Source organism: Bombus affinis, chromosome 10 (assembly GCF_024516045.1).
Source record: "Bombus affinis isolate iyBomAffi1 chromosome 10, iyBomAffi1.2, whole genome shotgun sequence".
NCBI lineage: Eukaryota > Metazoa > Arthropoda > Insecta > Hymenoptera > Apidae > Bombus > Bombus affinis.
The window spans coordinates 4,880,508-4,900,248 of NC_066353.1; the positions used below are offsets into that span (position 1 = coordinate 4,880,508).

Below are 19,741 nucleotides of genomic sequence, written 5' to 3' on the forward strand. Positions count from 1 at the left end.
ACATTTAAATACACATTTAAAGCCAGTAGTTCTAGCGTTCAACTGACGTCACAAGTTTTATCGTGATCGAAAAATATCGTTCACAATGGAAGATCAATCTTGTAAGTTCCACGAGAAGGGAAACAGAGCGCCACGTAGTTTAAGGCGACAGCGAAATAACAAACAGCAGGAACAATAAGGAAATAAAGAAGCACCGCCGTTTTCCAGGATGTTGCAGCTTTTTGTCATAACTGACAGGGAACGCGCGCCCCATGCAGCGAAGACGTTACGACAGATGTTTGCCGGCCTCTGTTCAACTTCCCTTCGAGCGAGCGAGCAGAGAAGCTGGTCGTTGATCGTCGGAAGCTGTTTTGACTTTGCATGCAAAGTAGCCGCGCAGGGCAGACTGCGCGCAACCTTCTTGCTAACGTAGGAATTAATCGTTATATAGTACCTTAATACGCTCGTAAATCTCGTATAACGAATCGCCCATAAATCGACCGTCGCTATAAATTCATATCGACGACAGCTTTGCCGGATTATTAAATTTTAATTTCGCGCTCGACTCGTTCCCGACTTGCGCGCAATAAATATACGCGTGATCCCCAAGGAGCGTAGTTAAAATGACCCTCATGATTCTTTACTTTCCAAAGTTTCTTCTAATTATCCTATTCTTTTTTTTTTTTTTTAAGACGACAGCTCTCGTAAAGTTTGTCCTGCTGATAGCTGGCAAATTTATTGGCGTAACAAGCGAGAGCAATATAATACATGTGTACGTAATTAGTAGACTAGAGATATTTATGCAAATTCACATTTGACGACTACGGAGAGAAAATTATATTTTTCTTGATTCCCTGATTTTAATATCATTCCGTGATTAGACGGAAGAATTTTAATGCGATGTAATTGAAAACGAAAGTATGTTAAGCTAAAAGATGTAAATCTTTTGAAAATGGCCATAATTATCAAGACGGCAATATTTTAATGCCGTCTTTACAATTTTAAAGGAAATGGGGAAATATGTATTTACCTCGAAAGCAAGATATAAAGGCAGTTTTGATCACGTTTTCATTATTGATTGACAACGAACCGAGTTCTAAAACTGCTTCTTCGTAACACGTAAGAAATGCAGATAGATTCTTCCTCTGTAGTATTCGTGTTTATAAACTAAAGAAATAGAATCTAAATAGAGCTTTCATTCACCAAACATTGTAACGAGTAAGCTATCCACTCTACTTTTGATATTTTATGTATCTCTGCATAATATAAGATATCCATATTATATAATACATAAATGCATGTTATTATATTAATAATAATATTATAAGACATAGAACAATATTACATATATAATAAATAATTAACGTATAGTATATATATTGTATAATGTTCTATGGATTTTGCATAGAAATGTGTTATAAATAAAATAAATAAATAAATTTACATAAGTTATTAATGAATAAATGCATAGAAATTCATAATCTAATTTCACAGACGATGGGTCGTTATCCATAAGCTAACGATCTCAATAAAATCTTTTTCGCCGTGGAATAGCAAATTTTTGGAATTAACAACTGAGAGCGACATAATTAGCGAACGACAAGAGCGAAACGAAATATTGAACAAGGGCAAACGATGAAATGGGATAGAAGTGAGAAAAGGAGAGATAGGGAGAGAGAGAGAGAGAGAGAGAGAGAAAGGAACGAGCGAGAGCGACACCGGATATCCTTCAGACTGCACCCACGCAACGTGCATGCATGCCCGCGTGCATACACACTCGTATATTCAAGATGCACCAGAGCATCTCTCCGCGATTCAGTGCTGGCATATTTTTAAGCGTCGCCCGGCAAACTCGCTGTATCCGATTATTTATTCCCCCTGGTGGCATCCCCACTCGATTATCTCCGATCTTTGCCCACGGGAGCGTCGAACAGCACTTTCGAAATTGATTACGAAAGGAAATAGCCTGAAAATACGACGGGACTCTGACGAAGGTTTCGACGACGAGGAACCAGCCCCGTTTACAGAGACAGATGTATCCGGTTTCCCCTGAAACCTACGAGAGATACTTTGGTCTAAAAACTCTGTAAACTTTCCTTTTTCCAATTCAAAGAAACTTGAATGATGTCTTTTTACGATCTTCGCATTGTTACGCTTCTTTTCCAACCATAAATACGTATTTTACTTTGAAACAAATTTTCCCAGTTGATATAGATTTTCTCTTTCTCTCTCTATTGGCTCCTACAATCATTGACCTTCTAGTTTTTAAAACAGCATCCTCGTAACAAGCCCTGGTCAATCCCATCTTTTCTCAGTTTCTTAATTTCGTTGTGCACGATGAACTTTTAATTCTCGCGTGATTTATTTCCGTAGGTTCGTACGTCTAAGAAACAAATCTCTTACATCTACAAGTTCATTTATCTAAAAAACAAATGACTCGTTCGCATAAATTCGTTTGTAGCAAGAAGATGACATAAATGATAATAATAAATTCCAAGGTAAATTTTAAAAAGCCGTAACGTCGTTAATTTTCTCTACTGTTCCATTTATGGACAGAACCAGTGTGACTTTCAAACGGCTCAGATAATTCCCTTTCTTTTGATTTCGTCAATTCTTATCGACCTTTGTGATTGCCCCAATCGATTTTCCGATCCTAGAAAAGCAAAATCCTCGTAATAAATAATTTCTGGATAAGAAAGCAACTTGAAACAAGCAACAGTTGTATGCACTTTTATACGGTTCCAACGAGTTCGAAAGCGAATTATCGGCGGAATAAAGAATAACAGGATCCTAATAAATGAAACAATCGACTTTTATTAACGGCGGTCGTTGTAATGCGATTCGTAATAGGTTTCTGTGTGTAAAGACCTATCCTCTGTGAGAAGGTATATAAACCAGGGATCGTTTACGGCGACACAGCGTTACAGAAAGAAATTTCGAGGAACCTAAGGAACGAGTCATTTTCTTACAAAGCCAACGAACGATGTGAAAAGGAAGGGAATGAGAAGGGGGAGGAAAGAGAAGAGGGAGCTGAGAAGGGAAAGAGAAGAGAAGGGAAGACAATGGATCGCTACGATCCCTTCTTTCAGTCCCTTGCTTTTCTGCCACCTTGCGTTACCTATTCCCACCGAAGCACAGGGTATATATACCTGCAACACCAGCCTTGGTCTGTTACCTTTATCCGGCATCGGTTTCAAATTTAAAGCGCAATAAAATCGTTCAGGGAAGGTATCGTGTTTAGAAAAAGCACCAGCTTACATGATTTACGACGGTGATTAACTTACGAGTACCTCCGATAGCTGGAGGAAGATAATCAATCACCTACTCGCCAAAGCGCTTCCCGCTACCGAGTGTTAAATTATAACCTTTTTTTTCATTTTCATTTGCATAACCTTCCGGTATTTCCTTTGATTTTAGGGTCCTCTTGGCTCGTCGATTAGGTATATTAGAAAGCTGCTAAGATTATTAGTATATCTTTGCGTAATATACGTACGACGAATTTAATGTCCGACTGGAATTTATCACTCATCGAGCGATGTGAATAGTCATTTACGATTACCAAAGTTAATGGATCATTATTTGGGTGTCGAGTATGTTGTAAAGTTTATTCACGTTGTTTCCTTTGAATTATCACCGGACAATACATAGTAATCGATCATGCGGTATCAGAAATTCGATTAAAAGTCGATCGACAAGGAAACTGGTTTTATAATATGGAAGCGTTAAACAACTAAATATCGAGAATATAGGGTAATATAGGGCAGTTTATGGCAATATCTGTTACCATAGTAAACTTTCATGCGTACAGCGTGTACATTATACACGCAACATTTTGGAATTTCATTGATACTGTAACGAGACAAGACTGTCATGGTCATGTTGGGAAAATTTGAAACCAATCTGAAGGTATGCGCGCAAGTTACTAAATATGTATTAATTATAAACGTGTATTTAGTAAAAAATTAGTGTACAGCATGAACACTCATCTTAAACATATAATAATCGATAGAGATGGTGTTTTACTGGGTGTTGAAACTTATGAACATAAATAGCAATTTATTGTTTAGATACCTCTCTTATCTGCGAGATATCTTAACGAAATATTTTCTAATTTCTATGTACATTTTCAAATTGGTTTCAAACTTTACCAATATAACCATGACAGTCTTATCTCTTTACAGTACCAACGAAATTCCAACACGTTTTGTATTCCATGCATAATATCGGATTATTCGAAATATTCACAGCGTTTCAATCTTAAATTTCTGTCGAACAATATATAATTCCAGCTAAATCTTTCTTAATTATCGCTAATCAAATTTTATCAAATTTTCTAAACAATCTAGTATGCCTATTCATAAAAGGTGTTTACTAAAGGAAGGAATACTTTCGTAATAAATTGAATTGTTTCTAAAGAATCGATGGAAATGAAGAGAAAAGGAGATTAACGCGAAAGCACAGATGCTTTTTCCATCGAAGACGTAGAATTAGAAATGTTCACGAAGCGGGAGGTTCTCTTGGCTGTCGGCAGAAGGAGAGAGCAAACATGCAGCTATCGTCGACTGACGAGAAATGGAATGTGGACACCATATGGCCGGGATCTTCGCCCAACCACCCACTCGCCATCGCCGTCGTCGTTGTCGTCGTCATCGTCGTTGTCGTCGTCATCGTTGTCGTCGTCATCGTCGTTGTCGTCGTCGTCGTCGTGTCACGATTCTCTCACCCGCGCCACGTTACGCGCGCATCTACATCTCCAAGTCAACTCGGAGAAAAGTTCGTTAGCGATTCCAGCGTAATTGCACGGCTCGAGGAATAGAAATTTATAGCCGGTATTACTACATTCACGTTACGTGAAATCACTCGACAGTTGGGAATTCTGGTTGTGCGTCCGTTTGCGAACTCGCGTCTTCGACCACCATTTTATACCGCCTTGCTCGTTCGCCGACTGCTTGCCGATGATCCTTTCGATTTTCTGTCTCGTTTCGATTGTTTGATAGGTGATTTGATAGCAAATATTGTCATCAGAAAACTCTGATCTGATTGATAATTAAGAGATATTTTATTGCACATGGAAGACTCTTCTTGCCGCAAAGATCAGAACGATCGTTTACAATGTTTGAAAATTTCGGCGATTTTCAAAGAGAACTTTTGGATAATTTTTCATTAAGAAGTCAATCTCGACTGACAATCGAGTGTTTTTTAAGCTGAGAGATAAATTCTCTTTTTGTCCGTTTATTAATAACAAGAACATACATTTCATAGCGTTTTTATAAGGAAAATGCAATGAACCCTTAAGAAAAGTCAAACAATGAATATCAACGGCTGGTTGAACGAAATACGATATTAATAACGGAAAGGAAATGTGACGAACGTTTGTGCGTGTGAAAAATGCCAGGAAGACGCTAAATATTTTTCGATGAAAACGACTGGCTGATTACCCAACAGGGTGAAAGAAAAATCCGGATATCAAATACGCAGTCACGTACATACGTAAATTTACGTATTCACGCATATATTGTATATATGTATATAAATACAAGCCCACGTAGTGGCGACCCACACTCCACCACATGTCGTGAAACTAACGACTCTCGTGTATGTTGAAAAACTATTTTCGACGCAAGCATTGTGTATACGCGCGGACTCCTAACTCCACCGGAAACCTCTGTTTTACGTATGTAAACATATTGCTGCGGCCTACATGCGTCTCTCGATATTTATCCAACCGGCAGGAATTCCTCTCGTTAAGGGAGCCAGCGCTCGGCTGCATCGCGGATCTTGTTATCGTTTCTGTCAAATACCGAAGCGTTTGTTACGCAAAATCGTAAGTAACATCGCTCTTCCTTCGACGAATCTCGTTGCTCGAGTCCTCGAAATCTTTCATATCCAAACGATGAAAACATTGAATTGTGTGGAACTACCGTGTCTCATCGATGAACTTCAGCTATTTGAGCAAAATCATATTTTTAGAAATATAACTAAGAACTTGGGTACAGTATCGTTTTAATTATTAGGTATTAGTAATAGCGCTGCGCTTTGTGAATTTTATAGATTATGTTAGATATACGAATTGTGTGCATCTTTGCAGCTTTGAGTTTTCATAAACATTCGCGAACAAGATATAATTTATCAGTTAATAATATAATTAAACTTACAAATTGCGAGCTTCAGCTTGCAGATTCCTTATTTAAAATTCTATAAATAGTTTATAATTTATAAAATTTAATCTTTTTCGTTACTATATATTACGCTGAAGTATTTATCAAGTTGATAACTTGTAACTTGATTGGTGAAATTTCGCTAAATGATATTCAGAAATAGAATATCTATGCTGCGTTACTTCCAACGAATTGCACTATCAAATACTCTAGCGAGATTCCATACGATTTCCACAACGCAAATAGCAAATTGCTATTCCGAACGAGCCAAGGAAAATATAGAAACAAGGTAGCAGAAGAATCGAACAAGGTTCACGATCGTTTCGATTATGTGGACCCATGTATCTAGGATGACAGCTAGCGCTGGCTTACTGTGACTGGATTATCGATAGCAGATTAATATCGAATCGAATGTTTTCCCGACCGGTGTGGAGATTATTCGTGTCACGGTGATGTCCACGTAGTCGACGAAGCTACCTAGGGAACGGTGCACGGCACGAGAAGGATCAGAGGAAAAAAAAAGCAAAGGCAGTGGTTCAACAATGTTGGTGTTGTTCCCTGTTCTGCAACATCATTCCTCATCCAGTATATATCAACGTCGATCTTGTTGGCATCGCATTCTGAATGAAACCACGTTCGGACGAACGTACGTACGAACGGATCGGTGGACGGACAGATGGACGTTCTCGTGAGGGTCAACGTTCCCTTCCTTTCAAGGACGGCCGAAGAGAAAAGTCAAAGAACAGTCGGGTGTAGGAGCGAGACCTAGCCACATAAAACGGTGAAAGGGAGAGACGCGGATGAAAAAGGAGAGGGAGAGGGAGGGAGAGAGAGAGAGAGAGAGAGAGAGAGAGAGAGAGAGAGAGAGAGAGAGAGAGAGAAAGAATGGCCATTTATTTCGGGAGGATGAATTTTCAAGCAACTAATAATAACTCGTAAAGTGAAATAGATTGCCCTAAATATTTTGCGATGTCTAGTTTTAGAAACCGGCCATGCTTGAATCTGCCGCGTTAGAATTTTATAGGCATTCGAGATGAACACTTGTTACTCCGTCGAAGTAGAATTTCGTACAAGTCAGTCAAGTTACCTCACGATCATTTCAAATAGTTTGAAACTACTTCTTTTAAAATATTCTATCCGGCGTTCTTTAATATTCGTTGAAATATTTCAAGTTCCATGTGTCTTTTACCTTTCAAGCGAAGTTATATTATACAGGCTATTAAGAAATACTGATTACGTGTGTTAAACTGTATGAAAAAGAACAAAGATGATACAAAGCTTTCTGTGATCATTTTATTGAATTGAAATCTCGTCAAGCATGTAACAGAAGATTACATTAAATTGTCAGCAGTGCTATGAATTTTTCGAACAATCTATTTACCTATTTATCCTTCCTATCCTTCTCATCATTAGTCAAATCACTCGACATGAAGTCGTATCGAATAGAGTAATAATTAAAATGAAACTTACGAAAATCCGATAATTCTCGTGTTTATCTAATTGAACATAGTTGCAAAGAAAGAACATACAAAGTAGTATCAAAAGATTGATATAGGAAGATTTTTTCATTTTCCTTGTCTTAAAGTTTAATTTACGTGTAAGTTCGAAAATGAAGAGAAAAGAGAAGAAATACGGGTAAACTGAAATGCTTGCTTCTTAACTCTAACTCGACAGCGCATCTCGACTCCGGCTTGTACACGGCTGTCATAATGGTCTGCCGTATGTATCGTGCTAATTCGTAAAAGCGTCTTCGAGATAAGGGCACGCCGTTCCACACGATAGAGGGACGCGACCATTTGAATCAGACCGATGGAGAGAAGTGCAGACCACGGAAAAACCCTTTGGAAACTCGGACTTCTTCCCAAATGTTTGAAGTTCGAGATACGAATGCGAGGATTATCGTCGATCTGATCGAACAATAATGAAACATGTATCATATAAAACTCGTTTATATATTTATGGCAATCGAATAGAAATCCAAGGATAAGAAAATGTACCGAATGTAGCAAAATAAAATAACAATAATGATTTTTAGATAAAATATTTAATAACGAGAATGAATTCTAAATAAAGATCTGTTTCAATCATAATAATGGAATGTGGATATTTGCTTCGGATATTTTACATACTTCTACATATCATCTGTATTTTGTACATACTTGCATCTTTCCAATTCCACAAATTAAATGCAAATAGTATATCTAAACAGAGATTTCTATCGTTAGTTAGTAATTAATAAACCATAAAAATGTATAAATAAATGTAGTCTAATAACTGAAAATTGAAGGGGTAGTGACATGGTTACCACGATACAGGTTCCTATTATATTATCCGCAAACTTTATATTTACTCGATGGATTTACTTAATGAATTTTAAACACCTATACCTGGGAAGGATCGTAATGCAGCGTGGCAATCACGCTCTAGCTTAACAAGCTTACGCATACACGCATATTTATACGATACACGCAGGGAATGCGAATAATATTCGTACGAAGTAGAAATCGGTAACGTAGGTAGAAATTGACGAGCTGTAAATGTTATTTTATGGCGGTATTATGTAACCGATCATTTACGGTCGGTTTATGCGCGTATAATTCGTGATCGCAATAAAAGTCCATGCATCCGTATATCATAACGTTGGCCCCGTGACAGTGACAATAAATTAATTCGCCGAGAGGCCAATTCGTTGAACCCTGAATCGAATCGAATACTCTAGTCGCCAATTAAGCAGCCTGCCTCGCATCTTCGTCCCTGCGACTTCCGGTCAATCTCCGTGAGCTGATCGCGACACACGATACCTCCGTGGTAATAAACTACATCAGTCCTCCCCCTTGAATCCACTGCGGCTACTATAATTTTCGATACACCGACGAAGAAAGCGGGAGACTTTCAACTTCACCCACAACGAATACGATGAGAACGTTGTTCTGAATATCAGTTTAGGCATTATTTTACTACAATAAGCCATTATTTATACAATTGGGCATTATTTGCTGCAATAAGAATCATACGAAGGTATATAACAAGATCAATTGTTACTATTTACAAAGCTATTATCAAAGGAAATTATGCATGAAATTGCACCCTAGTGCGCTTTTTAATCTACAACAATCGGTCGTTGTTTTGGTAATTTCAGAAACGTCGAGTCCAAGCGTACCGAAGCATACTGAATCAGCTGAGATAACAATTTCATAGCAACTTCATTCAACTAAACACATATTTCGAAGATTTATTCAGAGTACTCTGCAATGCAACGAGTTTCATAAATCATCTAAATACTAGAACTAAATCAATTGACAGCACCGGTATCAGATTTTTTATTTTTGCGATTACCAAAAACCTGCAAGTGTTCTTAACGATATCAATATTTTCTCTTATTAAGATAGAAACATGGTTACAAATACTTATATACTTATATACTCTATTTTGATTTTAATTATCTATGTATAACATATTCAGGGAGGAGTTTAACTAAATTATTAAATTAAAAAATTTAATAGTTATGGTGTTAAAGAAGAGAAAGAATCGAATGCTCGTCGGAAGAAGCAGACATGTAGATCGGTCCGGAGAACCAGCGACCCATCGAGAAGGCCGAAAAGAGGAGCAATAAGAACAACGAACGGGGAGAAGGCGAGCGATCAGCTAGACCGGATATGACGCGACAGCACATAACGATGATCGTAGATTGCGTTTAGTGCTTGTGCAAAAGCAGGCGAGCAGGAGCAAGTTGATGAAACGGTGACGAACAGGGAGGGTAGAGTAGCAACAAGAGGGAGGGAGGAAGAGAGAGAGAGAGAGAAAGTGCGAGGAGGAGGAAATGAAAAAGAGATGCGAGAGAGCGGGAAAGGAGATCAAAGACGGAGGAACGAGAGATAACGGGGTTGGCAAACATGAAGATAGCGACGGTGTTCTTGTATTACGAAGAGAGAAGAGAATCTTACTTCAGCAAAGGACGTGATCCAAGTGTTCAGCGTTCCGATCGAAGAAATGCGCGCTTTCGCGAAATCGAAGTACATATAAGGAAAATTTCACCTCGCCAGATATTTTAGAAATGTATGCTTCTACATTGCAAAACGATTTGTTTTTCTGTTTCAAGAATTTTCTTGGAAAATCTCTAAACAAGCCTCTCTCTTGTCTCGGCTAGGGTGTCATTTAGAATACACGCAAGTATAGACAGCACTAATCGAGAGGAGAATTGAATCAGGCTCGAACGTTTGAATCATACCCTTTGTTAAAGATTCGAGTATGACTCTAGATTGTAGACTATTGCAAGAGTAGGATAGGCCGACAGGCTTGGCGTCTCTGCATCGAAAACGTTGACTCGACCGTCAACATAGTATGAATATTGCTCAACGGGATACCAACACGTATGTACATTGGAACAAAGCCTAATGAAATAAGCGCTTCGTTTAGAATCGATTTTGATTTGTTATGGTACTATATGGAAATATCATGTGCCTATTATATGGAAATGCATTTGAAGGAAATTTTGCAGGCGTAGTTCGCTTGGAAGTTGACGTGCCGATTCGCCACGAACGACGTCGAAACGCGTGGAATGCAAGCAACATCGTCAACGTTACGCGGAACGGTGGCTTTGGAATGGAAACTTTCACAATGCCCCTCCCCCTCACCCGTGTCTGGTGCAAAACACATCGACTGATTTTTTTTTCCTAAATGTATGTACAGATGAAGTCTCGTTTTTAAAATACTTTTTCTTGTTCTTATGTAAAACCAGAAGTTGTCTATAGGATCTCAATGTCGAATTAATTTCTCATCGATCACGAAACTCCTACGTCGTACTGTCTTCGATCGATATACGAAGACGTTTTATCCGACGTCGAAAGACGAAGGATACGATCTGTGCATAATTTAAATGACTCGTTAATGAGTTTAAAGACGCACGTGCAAACGCGCGAGGACGTGCAACGCCAACCACTCCTTTTATGACTTTGTTCATATTCCTTCGATTCATTATTCCGGACACATGTCACTCAAGGACGTGGCGTCTTTGCGCGAAGATCATCAAGTGCATTTGCAAAGTGTTACCACACCGCATTTATTGCGAAGTTGCGCCACATTACATAAGAAACGATAACTCAAAACGCGCCTTCCATCAAACGTACGTTCTGGGTTCAAAGCTACTATAGAATGTGATTAAACGTGAACGTAGTGTATGTTACAAACACTGAAATACTAATGTCAAACCAAATCTCTGGCGTATACATAACCATGTCATATACATAGTACATATTAATATATCGTTAACTAACGTATCAAGAATCAGAGAACTTGCGTTTCCATTGGCTTCATCACGAAATTAACTCGATTTTCTACCAACATTCGATTAAATTATCGTTTAGTATCAATTTCCTGAGATCTTAATCCATCATGGTTTAACGTTATATTAATGAAATATCTCATTTATAAGCTTTCTTTTAATCAACTTACATTATCGAATTCTGTGTTTTAACATCATGGCTAATTAAAGGAAATTCCAAGAATTTGTTTGATATCTCTCCCTTTTTTGTTGTTTCATTTTTATTGTGATAAATCGTTGCTTGGTCTAACATAGTTTCTAAAGATAAAGCTTCAATGTTTTCCGAGGACGGGGAACATTTTCGAGATATAATGAATATCTTTGTCGCGTATCTTGAACGTACTTCGAATTATTCAGTAAGCGACGCAGTGGTTCGAGAATATCGGAAAATCACGTTCTGCGTCGCGTTTTGCGTCATCGACTTCGTCTTGTCCCTTTCGAGGGAATGACAAACGCGAGCGGAATAATAAGAGAGCCCTTCGTGGAGAACGTTGAAAACGATGGCTAAACGCCAAAAAAATACATTTTTCACTGATCTACTCGTACATTCGTTTACCAGTTACGATTAATCACAGGGATGCAAGGCAATAATTTAGAGGCGACATTAAAAGGTGAATACGCCTGATCAATGCCTTTTTTTTAAATATAAATCTATACAAAAAATAGTATGTGTGAACATACTCATATATTTATTTTCCGATAAAAAGAAAAGAGGTTAAATATATCCGACGAGTTTGAAACTCTACAGAGTTACAAACAGATTATTACGACACTGTACGATCTACTAGTTGTCATTCAAAAGTTCCTGAATGAGAAATCTTATCGATTCGTAACCAACTGAATGAAAATGGAACAAAAGAAAAACGAGAAGAAATTAGTATCTATATCCCTGTCGCAGATACAGCGTATTAATCTTTCTCATCGATGAGTCGAGTATAGCGCCAGACGAGTCAGCTACCTATGCGCCATGCGTGGAAATCACGGTTTCATTCATGCCAGACCGACACTACTATGTGTGTGTGCATGTATATGCCTGAGTATTCGTTTACGTGTATATCTGTGTCACGATGCGCGTGAGCGTGCCGATATCTTGCCTCGCAAGTCGCCGTGCAAACTGCCTCTACAAGTTGGCCTGAAAGTCTCTAGCACACACCTTTATCTCTATATACTACATATTTCAAGTCCAGTAAAACTTTACAGTAAAATTACACAGATGACAGACACTTATTCATCGATTTTCCGTCATCAAACTCAAATCGATCAATACTTCGATTGCTTCGACTTCAACGGAGAAACTTTCGATCGAATCATGAAATCGTAAATCTAACGTTGGTTTTACTCGCGGCTGCACACTTCCAAGTAAAATTACACTACCTACTCGATGAATATCGGAGATATCTAATCTACGATCGAATATCAAATGTTACGTGTCAGATCTTATATCCCAGTGTTCTGACTAAGTCGTTCGATCGAGTCTTTCCAGATACCAAATCTAATCTCGGGCACGATTCACGACTTCAATGTACGCGTTCAATGATTGTTACTGTTCGTGATTATTACTGTTTCCGAATTTCTTGGAAAACTAATTATTCAACCGGAAGTGCGACTCACCGAAGGTGAGATTCGCGAGATTCTTTGAGCACCCGATAAATCGGCATACGTATTTATACGCGAGAAACTTACGTGAAACGTTGACGCAGACACGCGGGCGCATGCGCGCCAGGTACGTCAAACCGAGTGGCATTCATTTCTATTGCCATTCGAAGCGAATGACGCGGCTATGTGTTGCCGCGAATGCGCGGCACTGCGCATGCGCTCGTACTCCGATCGTATTCCGTTCCAAGAGAGAGAAACTAGCAATAAGACTAATTCAATTACAGTCTGCGAGTTTTCAATCGGCGCTATCTTTGATAAATCATATACGCGTATATATGAACCAAATAAATTCGATTTTCAAATTCATTCGGAGAATATAAAATGAAAATATGAAATCGCAGCTCATAGAGGTGTATAATAAACAGGAAAGAAGATAAAAGGTATTCAGTTAACATAGGTTAACGAATGCGAATCAACTTCAGTATAGATAACGCGAGATAAAGGCCGATGTTTACTTGAAGTCAGATTTTTATTTTAGCATTTTACACGTGTCACTCGATACGTCTGTCCTCCCTTTCGACATTTCGTTATACAAATTTGTCCGAGAAGGATATTGAGCCACCAGAAAATACGATTGGAAAATCGATCGAATACCATTTACACCATTCATAGATAGAATAAGCGAATACTTTCCATGAAAGCATACGCGACCCGCCTACGAGGTCAGCATTCCCATCGACGGGAGGAAAGCAACGAGCACACGAAGCCGAATGCTCGAGGAGGAAACACGACTACGTAAAATATGTCGGGCGTTACGAACGGAAAGGTGGCGGTGACTTTCTCGCAAACTTTCTACACCAGTAAATTTCATTCACTACTCGGCCCGTGCCTTCTGGCTTCTATGAAAGCGTAATGTGATTCAATCCGCGGCGAGTCACGCTCGCTCGCTCCGATTGTCGATGAAATTGCTACGAAGAAATCGTGCGACCTCGCTGGCTACCGATCGTCGATCGTATAGAAACAAGTTCATATACCAGCAAACTATATATCGGAGCTATGAATATTTTCTAAACAAACGTGGAATAACCTAAAAGGTGTACAGTATACCGCTTATTACATAGAAACCATAAAAGTTTTAGTAGACTCGTTTGACTAGGTCTCCCTTATATTAGGTTCCAAGAGTGAATGAGAAATGAGCAATGGGAAAGAAACGAGCAACAACAGCCTACACAGTTTCTTTAGGATCGATTCCTTTCGATTAACGATTCGTTCAGGAACGAAAAAAGTTGGGTTAAGCATGTTGACCCTACTACGATCCCCAAATATTTCTATCTCAATCTTACTCTTATTTCAGCAAATAAAACGGATTTTAGTGTTACCAGGAAGTGTTTAACATTGGATTGAAACAAGTAATCGCACATTTTCCTATTTTACTCGAGCTTGAGATATTTTTCAACATTAGAAAAACCGCGCTAGAATAACTGATTCATCCCTTAACCAGATTTACGTCAGTCGTAGCGTCTACATCGAAATGAAATGACACCTAAAATCATAGAGGAATAGGGACGAAGAAAGTATATCCAAGAGAATCGACTCGAAAGCGTGACGACTTGATCCGTTTTCTTCGATTAATAGGTTGATTAAAATTCCCGTAATAAAAATAACGATCGAATGACGGTAGAAAGTAAATTCATGTTGGATAAATATTGAAAGTTCAGACTCACCGTTTCGACTAGGGGGCCGTGGAGGCGCAGGATACTGGGGCGGCGTCAAGGGTGGCGGCTGCGGCGACACTCGCGCAGACGAGGAGGTCGTTGAGCCTTGGGAGGCGGACGGCGCCGGAACAAGCGTCGTCGTCAGTGGCGTCGTCGACGTGATAGTCGTCGTAGCCGCCGTCGGTGTCAACGGGGACGTGGTGGCGGCGATTGTGGTGGTGTGCTGCCCGATGTACCTTGAGGCGGTGCTGCTCGGGCTGTTAAACGGCCAGGGCGGGCGCCGCGGTGGCAGCACCGGGGGCGGCTCGTAGTCCAAGGTATCCACACTTTCGGCACTTCCGTTTCACCTGTATCCTTCACCGAACCGCGAAACCGTCGTTTTAGCTTTATCCTTCGCTGTAGTCTCCGTGGCACGTGTTCGAGCACGAACTCATTAGAGGCGCGAGCCGACGACTCCCTTTATCGCCGCAATCTCTCTTTCACTATCTTCCTTTTCTTCTTTTTTTCTTTGAAATCCGCAAGCACACAACACGCGGTTTGCGTTCGGAAAGCGAATGGAGAAACAAGAACGAGAAAGAAAGATGGAGCAACAATGACTGTGAACACCGTGAGGTTTCGAAAAAAAGATATTGTCGCGTTCTCTCTTCTTATCTGCCTCTTCCTCCTTATATTCTATCTTCTCACTTCTCTTTTTTCGCACTGGTCACGTCACAACACGTAAACACATGCTCCAGAGTACGGATACTATAGGTGTAATAGCATAGTGCAGTGAAACGTAACAGACGAACAAGAAACTCGCGTAAAGGCTACGGATTATCGGTAGATTTCCGTGGTTAGGAACGAAAGCGGTGAACACGGCACGGTGGCTCCAGCGTAAGAGCTCTGTCGAGAAAAACACAAGCACGGGAAGAGGAGATGAGAGAACCAAGTGGAGTCGAGTCGAGTCGTGGCAAGGCGAGACGAAGTGAGACGAGATGATGCGAGGTAAGGCAAGCCGAGAGGAGACGAGACGAGGCAAAGCGAGACGAGACGAGAGATGAGGTGAGGCGAGGCGAGGTTACGACGACGTGGAGAGGAGAGAGCAGAGGAGAATACGCGGAGAGGAAGCCAAACCGTGACAAAGTGAGGCAAAGGGCGGAGAGTCGAACGAGTACTAAGGTGTGCTATGAGGTGAAGCGAGGTGAGGAGAGGTAGAACGAGGTGTGGTGAGGTAAGAGGAGGGAGAGGCAAGACGAGTCGAGACGAGGCGAGACAGAAGGACAAGACCGGTGAATACACTGCGGGCTCTTCTCGTGCACTGGGAACACATACGGGCTCTCTCTCGTGGCAACGATGCGCGCTCTTCTCCGTCTCTCTTTCTTTCTTTTTCCCTTTCTCTTTCCGCTACGGGACCGCTGCTGGTCGAGCGAGAGCGAAAATCAGGGAGAGAGAAGGTACGAGAGAACGACGATTAGCGTGCGCGGCCGAGAGAGAGAGAGAGAGAGCGCGAGAGAAAGAGAGCCGACGACTGAATCTCGCGTAGGCCGTCTGCCAGTAAACAGGCTCCTTCATTCACTGCTTATTTTATACGGGCGGCCCCCTATGCTCCACAGAAATAGCCACTTCGCTCTGTCCTTGTCGCGCGCACATGCCACGGCCGGATATGCCTTCGCTCTTCAGTAGATCTCCTTCCTCTCTCTCTCTCTCCCCCTCGTTCCTGCCTCTCCTTTCTCTCGCACTCTCGCATTCGTGTCACGCGGCTCGCACCTCGAACAACAGTACTGCTGCTCGTCGTGGAAAAGCAACGAGTAGGACCTCCTCACCGACGTTCTCCTTCTCGCGCATCCTTCTTTCCTCTTCTTCGGAGCGTTGCTTTTTCCTCCTTAAAGCGTATGTGCTTTTCCTCTTCTCTCTCTCACTCTCTCTCACTCTTACGCGTACGTCCTCGTGCGTAAACTTCACCGAGCTGGATGCCTGCCCTTTATTCTGCCCTCCGTTATTCTTCCGTCTCCTCCTACCAGCACACGAGACACTGCCACACTCTCTGCCTCTGCCAGCAGCACCCCGACGACGACGATGCCGACAGGTGCGTCACGATCGATTGAGTCGCCCCGTTCTACCATAAACTGACTGACACTGTTGCCGGGAATTCGATCTTTTCGCTAAAATTCAAATGTCACTGATTTTTTCCTATTATATCTCTCTAGTCAGATCTATTATACAGCTTTCGATGCAGTCAGCTTAACAGGTCTCTGCATTGAAACGATGTCACCGCCAGATATCGATACAGTTTTGTTTCTTTCGTGCACACCGTTCCGTATATCCAGTAATTTCCCGCGATCTATGCGAGAAAATCGATCGTGCAGATCGATTGAGCGAGATTTTTTTTTAGGAATCACATAAGCACGACGCAATTCTCGATCGTACACCACTGATGGTGATAAATGTAACGCGTGTGTCCGTGGTTAAGTATCAGCCAGCGTAAAGGGTTCGCTTGCGTTCACTGATTTTCTCGAATGGCAAGCCTCCACTCGATTTCCCCGCGATGGCTGGCAAACTGCGCGCACACACAAGCGAATGCATACACGGGGAGCCTGGGTATTCGTGGCGTACGGTCCTCCTCTCTTGCGTTAAGCAAAGAACGGGGGAGAAAGAGAGTTGGAACGAGTCGGATGGAAGGAAGAAAAAAAGAGACGAAACGACGAAACAACCACGAGGAGTGGGAGAAGCGTGAACGAGGGAGCGGAAGAAAGACAGATGGAGAAAGAGAGAGAAACAAGGCAGGAAAAGAGGAAGGGAGGAAGAAAGACGGATAAAGTGGGTGGGAGCAACGATCGTCGTGCAAGAGAGAGAAGAAAAAGTTCAGCTGGCCTCGGCGGCCATGCCGGTGTAGATCGTGCGAGCGCAGCCCAGGCACGTACTGTCCGGCCCGCAGGCCCACCACTCAACACCTTCTCTATTTTCTCGCCTTTTCCCTCTTGCTCCCTCTCTTCTTCTTTTATTCTCTCTTTTCTCCGCACTTTTTTCGCTTTTTGCTTCGACCACGTATTCCTCCAAGCTTCGCGATCACGTACACGACACAATCTCTCCTCCTTCTCGTCGTCTTTTCTAACCTCTCTTCCTTCCAACTTTTTTCACGTTCGTTCGTATTGCCCTGCCGGTCGACGATCAAATCGATCCTCGAGCCTCCGTGTATCCATCGGATCTCTTCGTTTTCCCACTTTCGACTTAAAGCGTGTAACACGTTTACAGTTCTCCCGGTGAATGCGATCGCGTACGACGATCCAAATGTGATTCGAACAAACTGTAAACGATGTGTTTGTACACACTAACGACTATCGAGCGGAAAGGCGAACGAACCTCTTTTCCTGTTTCTCACGGAAAATCTTAGGCGAACAATTTCGCCGTTTGGTCTAGTTTAACGAGAAAGAGAGAAATATAATAATGCGCACGCGTACACTCGCGATTTCTCTTGCTCTCCTCTTTCCCTCTTTTCGAGTCGAGTATCGCCCGTTCTTTTTTTCTCAATACCGTATATACCGTTCGTTTTCACAGCAGGAGTATAATCGTGTTTCGTTTGGAGCCGAGGCCGGCTGCGCTCAACGCTGGTGTGGCGTTGTAGACTCTCTGCTTGTTACAAACAGCGGAGCAGCGGCCTGTCTGTCTGTGGGTGGGGTGCGCGCGATGCGCATGCGCACTCGATCATACCGAAAGTTGCATATGCGCGCGTTCACTCATACGAGCGTGATCGTTTACACGTAAACGTGCATACATACGTCGCGGCAACCTCACCGCCACGAAAGCACCGTGACGCCTGCTATCCCCCCCCCTCGCTTCGCCCTGCTTCACCCGGGTATACCGTACCCCGCGAGCCAGACGCGATACTTCATTCATGCTCGTATTGTGCGACCAGGGCTGTTTCTGTTCACCCAGGTCCCACGTACTTTTTGCCAACTTTCGTACACGTGTACCACGTCTAATCTACGACACTTGCGCTCCACTCTCTCTCCTATCTATCATGTTCATTCATTTCATATCGCTTATCAAAATCTACTTTTACGTTGTTCTGTGATCGTCGCTTTTCAAAATAATTCATTAATGAATCAAACTTAGAGATTCCTTATACACGAGCGATTAACATGGAATGTATTAAATAAATATATTTGTAATCAACTCTGGAAGTAAAACATTCATAAGTTCGTAAATGCGATCTCTTCTCAAAGAACTGACGAGAATGCGCTCAGGGAGGACGGTTTATTCATTGAAGGATATCGAAGCAGAAAAGGATTTCGCTCGTTCGTATTCTCTCTTCGCTCCGCTGTGCTTGAAAAATCTTCGCTCAGGTGATCGAACGTCATAAAACCGATACCCCTCTGTGTACTACGGGGCTCTCCCACATGTCGGGGATTCTCGGTTCTCTTCGGAAATGTCCGCCGACTACATCCTCTTTCGTCTTCGTCGCTCTTGTTTTACAACCCGTACGACTGTCCTCGTTCCCCATCTGTTCGTCTCACTCTGTTCGTTTACACGTAAGTCGCACCGTAACTCTGTGGCTGTGCCACGTTATTTATGCGGCCGTGTGTGCGTGTTCCTCCTCCCACTCCCTGTTGTAAGGCAGACAGTGAGCATAAACCAGGCTGTCCTTGTCGCTTCCAGCTTGGCTATCTCCGTTTCGCCCAGCCGGGACAGCAGGCAGCGCAGCAGTTCGAGTATTAATCGGACACGCAAGTTTCGAATCACGAGCGGAATATTGTCAAGATAAATCGACCAGACTCCTGCAAATAAAATTACCATAAATACACCGGGTTGCATCACGTCGCGCTCTTTCCTCTCCCGCGGACGCCTTTCCAACCTTATCCACTGTATATACGTTCCAAATCGACGCTTTTGTCCTCGAGACTTCGCTACGGTATTCGACAAACCTTCCAGTCGTATTTGTATCGTATTTTCACTGGCGTTTCTACGTATCAATGATTGAAGTATAATATTTAATT

The 19,741-nt window shown here is 41.7% G+C and overlaps 1 protein-coding gene across 1 annotated transcript in view; it reads right to left on the reverse strand.

Moving 5' to 3' along the window:
• The window catches only part of LOC126921277 (uncharacterized), a gene marked incomplete at its 5' end in the record, with an annotated part of 31,203 nt that extends 16,092 nt beyond the window's left edge, over nucleotides 1-15,111 (reverse strand). Inside the window, one exon of the mRNA XM_050732733.1 lies at nucleotides 14,778-15,111. Coding sequence (XP_050588690.1) covers nucleotides 14,778-15,111 — 334 coding nt within the window. The remainder of the gene's footprint in view (nucleotides 1-14,777) is intronic.
• Between the last annotated feature and the right edge of the window lie 4,630 nt (nucleotides 15,112-19,741).